An 8,316-nucleotide genomic window follows, 5' to 3' on the forward strand; every position below is an offset into this window, starting at 1 on the left:
TTGGCAACAGGACTTCAGCCAGCATTATTACAAACACTGGCGTCCCACAAGGTTGCGTCCTCAGCACCATCCTCTACACCCTGTACACCCACGACTGTGTGGCCTCCAACAAAGACAACCTCATTTTGAAGTTCACGGACGACACTGGAGGGGACGAAGCGGCTTATAGAAGAGAGGTGGCCGGTCTGGTGTCATGGCGTGAGGACAACAACCTCACCCTCAACACTGACAAGACAAAGGAGATGATAGTGAACATGAGGAAGAAGAGGAGGCCTCACCCACCTCTGTCTATCCGGGGCCTTGAAGTGGAGAGGGTGAACAGCTTTAGGTACCTGGGCGTCTACACCTCTGAGGACCTCACCTGGACACTGAACACCACACAGCTGGTCAAGAAGGTTCAGCAGCGGCTGTATTTCCTGAGGAGGCTGAGGAAATTTGGTATGTCGGCCAAGATCCTCAGCAGCTTCGACAGCTGTGTTGTGGGGAGCACCCTGACCAGCTGCATCACTGCTATGGACCGCAAACGCCTGCAGAAAGTGATAACAACCGCAGAGAAAATCATCAGAACTCCGCTGCCCTCTCTGCAGAGCATCTACCATCGCAGAGTCCAGAGGAGAGCTGCCTCCATCCTCAAAGACCCCACACACCCCCAACACGGACTGTTCACACTTCTGCCCTCGAGACGAAGGTTTAGAAGTGTGAAATCCAGAACATCCAGACTCACTAACTCCTTCATCCCCACTGCCATCAGACTCTTGAACAGCTGACCCATTTTGAACATTAATAATAATTTATTTGCACGTCTGGTTATCTTACATATTAAGCCAGCATATTAAGCTATAGCTCTTTTGCACACATCTGTTTCAAATCTCCATATTTTATCTCCTTTTCTGTCCTCAGCTATTTATTTGTACTATTTGTATTTATATGTTCTATTTCTATTGTATCTATTAATTGGCATCTGTGGGTGGACAGCAAAGAAAGAATTTCATTGCACAAAGAAATGCCTTTTCTCTTGTGACACATGACAATAAAAACTCTGAATTGAATCTTGAAGAAAAAGATTGTTCATCACACAAATTGTGCTCAAGGTCAAGGTCACATCGGGCATTCCCCACGGGTTTTAATTCTCTTCAGTTTGTACAATACAGTAATATACTAGTAATGAAACTTAAGAATGTCAATTAGGAAGGGGGGAGATACTTTTTCACAGCTGTAAGCCCTGGCATATTGATCCTCTGTGAACCAAACCCTCAACAGAACATCACTGATATTCACTGAAATCTGTGTGACGACAGAGGATTTGAAACCTGGATCCCAAAACCTCACAGAAGCAAGCAAGCAGTGAGAGAATGGACATTTACTGTTGCCTTAAAGCATTATGATGTTCCTTGGGGCCCTGTCAGTGTTTTGATAAAGGGATGACAGCTATTCAATATATGTGACTCCTTACTGAGAGCCCCAGAAGCCCGGCTTAGTTAAACACACCTGGCTTTCATCCAGCATCAGCTAATAAACTGAACCGCAGCCATGAGACCAGGAGAAATTGCAGTAATATGCAGCAGAGGGTTGCAAACACACACATCACACAGAGGTGACTGTGTGCTTCCCATGGGGCTTGTACAGTTATAAAATTAGAGATAAAAGAAAAAGCTTGCTGTCGACTCATGTCTTTTGGAGCTTTTGATCATTTTCTGAAACTAAGCACACAAACACACACCACCACTGTAGTTAAACAGGAAATATTCGGCATAACCAAAATCCATTTTGCCAAACACATTGTATTTTTATGAGACCGTATTAGTTTTTCAGTTGCAGGAAAGCTGAGAAGTGAAATTCCTTTAGGGTTACTAATTACGCTACACATGTTGGAGGCCCATTTTCTCCCCGTAAGCCTGCCCCACATACTGCTCAGTATTCCCCCAATTACTGTACATGAAGATGCAGTAAGATTGCTTCTGGCTGAGTCTATTAGTGTGTAAAGTATGGGTGGGAAAGGGAGGACCGTATCATTATGCTTTCAAAGAGCAGAGCTTGTGCACACTCTACACTAATCAAGGAGCTGTAATTGATGAGAATCCTGAGCTGTACCTGAATCAAAGGCTGCACACACTCGACTGTAAAGTCAGGGTGCAAACAATGAATTACAGTATCGACTACACGTTGTTTAAACGTGGCAGCATCTGGTTGGCATCCACCACTGGTTGGATGAAAAATGGTTGCACTATGCCACCAGTGCTAAATCAAAGTGCATAATGGGAAAGTAAGTGGTAAAGAGTAGAGATTTCCTATGTTTTAACACACAATTTGAAATGTCCCCTTTCCGATAATTCCCCTCTTGGATATCCTGACAGTGGCTCCTACTAAACTTTAAGTTATGGAAAGGAGTGGAAGACAAGCAGCAGCAAAAAAATCATGAAGAGAAGAAGTCTTATAAACATTTTTAAATTGTGTGATGCAATAAATGAAGGCTAATAAAACCATATGAAGAATTTGCAAACCAGGTTGCTGGTAAAAATTTCTGATGTGAAGATCAATAAAGAGAAAACAGAGCAAAACTGAGATCTCTCAGGCCAGGTGTACTGCGTAAGTGATGTGTACAGATCAATAGAGCAACAGGAGTAACAAATAAGATGAACGACTCAGTCATTAATAATAATGTGATCATTTATTTGTTTTCAATGACCAATTTCTCCCTTTGAGAGGGTTTATGTACATAATACCACATAAAACTCATCTATAAAGGCACAATTGTAAACTTGTAATGTGTAATCTTTGCTTTCACTGCATCTAAAATAGATGATTTCTGATCCCTGAGCTCAATCTCCTGAGTTGTAAGATACAGACTTTTGGTCAGGATGTGTAGGCGTAACATTAAAATCCACTGAGCACCAATTTTAGCTTCAGTTTCAATATGAAGGTTTGTCCCAATTCAATAGAAGATCCTCAACAATCAGAAAGACACCATGAGGCCGTGGGCAGATGGCTCGGCTGGTACCATTTCCTCTGTTACTGTGGTAACAGGAAAAGGTGGACAAGTTTATAACGCTTATAAAAGGTTGTATTTTAACCCAAAGGGTGTCCCAAACAGAAAAATAAAAACCAAAAGTGAAGTTTTAGTCTGAGAAAGTTGAGACAGAACTCAAACTCTCATCTTCTGGTTTGAAGTCATGTTTTGCAAATGTCTTGTTCTCCCTTAATAATGCTGCTGGATCTATAATCTGCAAGTCAGAAAACACATGAAGGAGTAGGCTGGTGCATCACAGGTACCCTTTGTTGAAAAGTGATACGGACACAGCCTGGATGGCTCAGGCTGAGCAGTTAGATGACCAAGTTAGAGAGTTAAGGTTGAGATGGTTTGGACATGTGCAGTGGAAGGATAGAGGATATATTGGACAAAAGATGCTGAATATGGAGCTGCCAGACAGGAGGAGAAGAGGAAGACAACAGAGGAGGTTCATAGAGGTAGTGAAGAAGGACATGCAGAGGGTTGGTGTGACAGAGTAGGATGAGATGAGATAGAGACAAATGAAGTGCTGTGGTGAGAAGCAAGAAGAAGAACTGATGTGTTGCACACAACTTACATACCATCACTTTCCAAGCTGATATGGAGATCCTATTACAACATCCATCCATCCATCCATTTTCTTCAGCTTATCCAGGGTCAGGTCGCAGGGGCAGTAGCTTAAGCAGAGAACCCTTGACCTGCTTCTCCTTAGCCACCTCCTCCAGCTTGTCCAGGGGAACACCAAGGTGTTCCCAGCGGGATGCCCAGAGCACCTCACCCAGAATGCACCCAGGAAGCATCCTTGTCAGATGGCTGAACCACCTCAACTGCTCCTCTCGATGTGGAGGCATAGTGGCTCTACTCTGAGCCCCTCCCAGATCCCCAAGGGAGAGGACAGCCACCCTTAAGAGAAAGCTAATTTTCACCGCTTGTATCCGCAGTCTCGGTCTTTTGGCCACTACCCAAAGCTCGTTACCATAGGTGAGGGTAGGAACATAGATCGACCGGTAAATTGAGAGCTTCGCTTTTATGCTCAGCTCTCTTTTCACCATGATGGACGGTGCAGCGTCCTCATCACCACTGACCGTCTGTCAATCTCCTGCTCCTTTTTCTCCTCACTCTTGAACAAGACCCCAAGATACTTAAACTCCTCCACTTGGGGCAGCAACTCGAACCTGACTTGGAGTGGGCACTCCACCCTTTTCTGGCTGAGGACCATGGCATCATTTCCAGCTGTATTGTGACTTCAGCACAGTCAGAAGACGGCAGCTCCTATCTGTGATTTTCTGGCAGCTAACATATCCATAATTTTCATGAAGTCTTTGATATGACATCACTGCCAATAACTAATGTAAGCACATGTGACATAACAATCCCACAAACAGTTGTTGCATTGCACGTAGTGATGGATTGTTGAACTTCTCTAAGATGATACACCTGATGATGCTGATACTGATGGCCTTTTATTTATTTATTTTTTACAGTCCTTTCCTCTGACGAATACATTAACTGACAGAGCAGACAAAATATTAATTATTACAAACACAAGATTTATGGCTCACTGTGGTTTTTTTCACTTGTGCTCAGATTTACAGTGGTTAAAATGATTAAAATAAAACATTACATATGCAGAACACTGGTACAAAGATGGGTTGCAGGATGCATATTTTATGCCGACCCTCATGCATTTGGTCTCAGTTTCCACGATGAACTACCATCAGGATCTGGGTTATCCGAGTCAGAAGTTGTGTCTAGAGTGATAATCTCTCCATCTGATGACCTCTGTAGCTCATCCCTTTTATGTCTGCTAACACCAGTGGCGGCTGGCCCATAGGGGGCGCTCGGGCTCCGCCCCCCCCAAATGTGGAGGAGTAAAAATATATATTTTTAAAAAATTCATCAATGATAGTTTTACTATGTGTGTGCCCATATACAGCCAGGCGTATTTTAACATTTTCACCAGCTGACTCATTAAAGTTCAACCAACAAACGGTGTTTTTCTTCTTCTGGGGCGCTCGTCAAAGCGCCCTTGATATGCAGCGAAATAGCCTATCATTAAATGGTTGCCAGGGGAAAATAATAAATATTTGACCTATCAGCGTCGCTGAATTAAATGGTTTGGGGGCGCTTAAAATTGCGCCCCTGCAGAAAACGCGCGAAGATTTGCTGTTCTAGAATTTTACCTCAGTCAGTAGCCTAAGTGAGCTATAAGGTCAGAGAGAGACGATGGCAGCGGTATTGTTAACGGTTGAGGCACAGCCTCCCCCAAATTCGGTTAGATCGCTTCTAACCTACCCTTTTGCCAGAAGGACAATGGCAGAAAAACTGCAAGTTAAAGAGTTGGGACCTGACAAGCCCGAAATTCAACTAACCCAGGCAACGAAGGAGAAGTCAAAAGCATACAACAGGACTTTTTGTCGGAGTTGGTTCCAGCGCAAGTCGTGGCTGACAGGCTGTGGAACAGCTAATGCACTTTTTTGTTTCCCGTGCATACTGTTCAAAAGTGACAAGTGTGATTTGACGTGGACACAATCTGGACAAACCGACTTAAAGCACCTCTCCGAACGAATCAAGAAACATGAAAGCTCACGAGTTCATATGGACAACAGTGTAAAGCTAGCTGTGCTAGGGAAAACTAGCATAGCGGCGCAGCTAGATGATGGACATCGGATTGCTTTAAGAAGGCACAACGAAGAGGTAGATAAAAACCGTCATATTTTATCTAAAATCATCGATTGTATTAAGTTTTGTGGTGCTTTTGAGCTAGCAATGCGGGGACATGATGAAAGTGATTCCTCAGACAATCCAGGGATTTTTAGAGGTTTAGTCGACTTGATGGCATCAATTGATCACGACTTGAGGCAACACCTTGAAAATGCTACTGTATTTAAAGGCACCTCGAAAACAGTCCAGAACGAGATCCTGGATTGCATGTTGGCAGTTCTGAGAGAAAGGATCGTGGAAGAAGTAAAGGCAGCGAAGTTTTTAGCCATTCAAGCTGATGAAACCACTGACATTTCTACACACTGTCGGTTAGTCATGGTGCTAAGATACATTGACCAACGAAACCGTATTCAAGAGCGTTTTTTTGAATTCATCAAGCTACCCAATGCTTGTGCAGATGCAATAGCCAGTGCCTTATCGGAGAGGCTGCGCTTCATCCTCCCCCAGGGACAAGAGAGAAAGTTGATCGCCCAGGCCTACGATGGGGCCGCTGTAATGAGGGGTACCACTGGAGGAGTGCAGCGTAAGATACAGGACATTTATGCTAACGCTCACTACGTACATTGTTATGCCCATCAGTTAAACCTGGTAATGCAACAAGCAACCTCCCACATCCCTCAAATCAGTCACTTTTTTTCCGACATAGCAGGATTCGCTTCTTTTTTTACTAAATCGAGCAAGAGGACTGCAGTGCTTGACGAGGTGGTGGCGCACCGACTTCCAAGTGCATCGGTAACCCGTTGGAACTTCAACAGTCGTGCTGTGAATACAGTGTATGAACATAAAGACGATCTGGTGAGGTGTTTTCAGACCATCCGTAACAGTGAAGGATTTGATGCCCCTACAAAGAGAGATGCCGGTGGTTTCGTGAGAATGCTGGAAGACGAAGCTTTCTGTTTTTTCCTGGCCTTGTTTCACAAGATAATGCCACATGTAGACATGCTGTATAACCACCTACAGAAGAGAAACATCGATTCTGTCACCATCGCAGGGATCACCCAGACATTCATCAGCCGCATGCAGGCTATCAGGTAGGCATAAAAGCATAAATATGTAACCTAGAATAAATGTTAATTATCTATGCATAGATTCTATCAAATTCTCTGCATATATTCTGTGTTCTGTGACTTAAATGTTTAATGGAATTCAGATAATTTTGATTTATATCAGCCTTTGAAGTAATTTTATGAAAAATATTTGATTAAGTATATTTGATGAAGTATATTCCCAGTAATGATTTGATGTAGCCTATACCATAGGCTATTTCCTGAAATTATGGCCAGGGCCTTTATTTACTTGCACTGGTTTTCCCCCAGCCATTAAACCAGGTCCGGTTATTAATTAAATCCGGTAATTCCCGGTAATTAGAACACAACCTTTGTTTGGTTTGTGTTTGGTTAATATATCCCTATTCAGTTTTCAGAAGCCATTAATGAAACTTATGTATTGGATCAGGGAGGCACTTCCTAATCTGGTTGTGGATGAGGAGTACAGGGGACCTGTTCAAGACCCACCCACAAAGAGACGGAGAACATTGGGGGAAGACAGGCAACACCATTTGGCACTGGAGGTAAGCACTAGCTGCTTGGTCTGATTTAAATCGGATCATCAGATAAAATCTAATGACGATGCTGTCAGATGTCATTTGATATAGTGGTCATGACTGTTTTGTTTTGTTATGGACAGATTTTTTTTTTCAGAATAATGATTAACATGAGACATGTGCCAAAGTCTTACCACTGAATCTAACTCTTACCAATTATATATTATTGGATAGGTGTGCGACACCATTATGAGCCATGCCAAGGAGAGGTTTTCTTTCACCAAGCACCTTGTCAGCGCCACTCTGTTGCAAGGAGACTTGTTCCAACAACACAGCAAAAATTTTCCAGATGCAGCACTACAAACCACAGTGGAAGCCTATCCCTCATTGGACAAAGCCAGACTTAAAACAGAACTGTCCCTGATCTACGACAACGAGGAGTTTCAGAGTTGTAGTGGTGCGCTGGCGCTCTATCAGGTTCTGATGGAAAACAACCTTCAAGACACATTCACCGAAACTGTAAGTCTTCTTAACATCCTCATCACCACACCAATGACAACATCAGAATCGGAGAGGTGTTTCTCTACTTTAAAGAGGATAAAAACTTTCCTGAGAAACAATATGGCTCAGGATCGGCTCAACGCTCTGGCTATGCTGTCCATAGAGAAAAAACTCACACAAGAACTTCCTGATTTCAACACCAGGGTCATCGAGAAATTTGCCACTCAGAAAGACAGACGAGCAAAGTTCTTGTACAAATAAGAACCCTTAACCATATTTACTCTCTTTCTCCATCCCTCTCTCTTTCTCTCTTTAGCCCACCCCCCCAATCAGTTTACAGTTGTTGTTTTCAATAGTTATTTTTCATTCATTCAAAAAAAAAAAAAAAAATCTGTTCATGTTCATTTTTACAAATCTATACAAATGGCCAGAATATGGTTGTTCATTTTAAATTTAAATTAAAATTGTGTTGTTTGATGTACTCATTAAATGGGTCATTTTAGTCGATATCATAAAAATTGCCCCCCCTGAGATTTTTTTC

At 42.8% G+C, this 8,316-nt stretch overlaps 1 protein-coding gene across 1 annotated transcript; it reads left to right on the forward strand.

Annotated features, from left to right (window-relative positions):
• Positions 1-5,776: 5,776 nt before the first annotated feature.
• Positions 5,777-8,316, forward strand: LOC309705665 (zinc finger MYM-type protein 1-like; the record flags this gene model as incomplete). The annotated part of the gene is made up of 3 exons (XM_082531587.1): positions 5,777-6,762; positions 7,187-7,301; positions 7,509-8,316. 3 exons carry the CDS (start codon positions 5,777-5,779, stop codon positions 8,034-8,036), a joined length of 1,629 nt encoding a protein of 542 aa, XP_082387713.1. The 3' UTR covers positions 8,037-8,316.

This window comes from Aulonocara stuartgranti (genome assembly GCF_965226115.1).
Source record: "Aulonocara stuartgranti genome assembly, chromosome: 4".
Lineage (NCBI taxonomy): Eukaryota > Metazoa > Chordata > Actinopteri > Cichliformes > Cichlidae > Aulonocara > Aulonocara stuartgranti.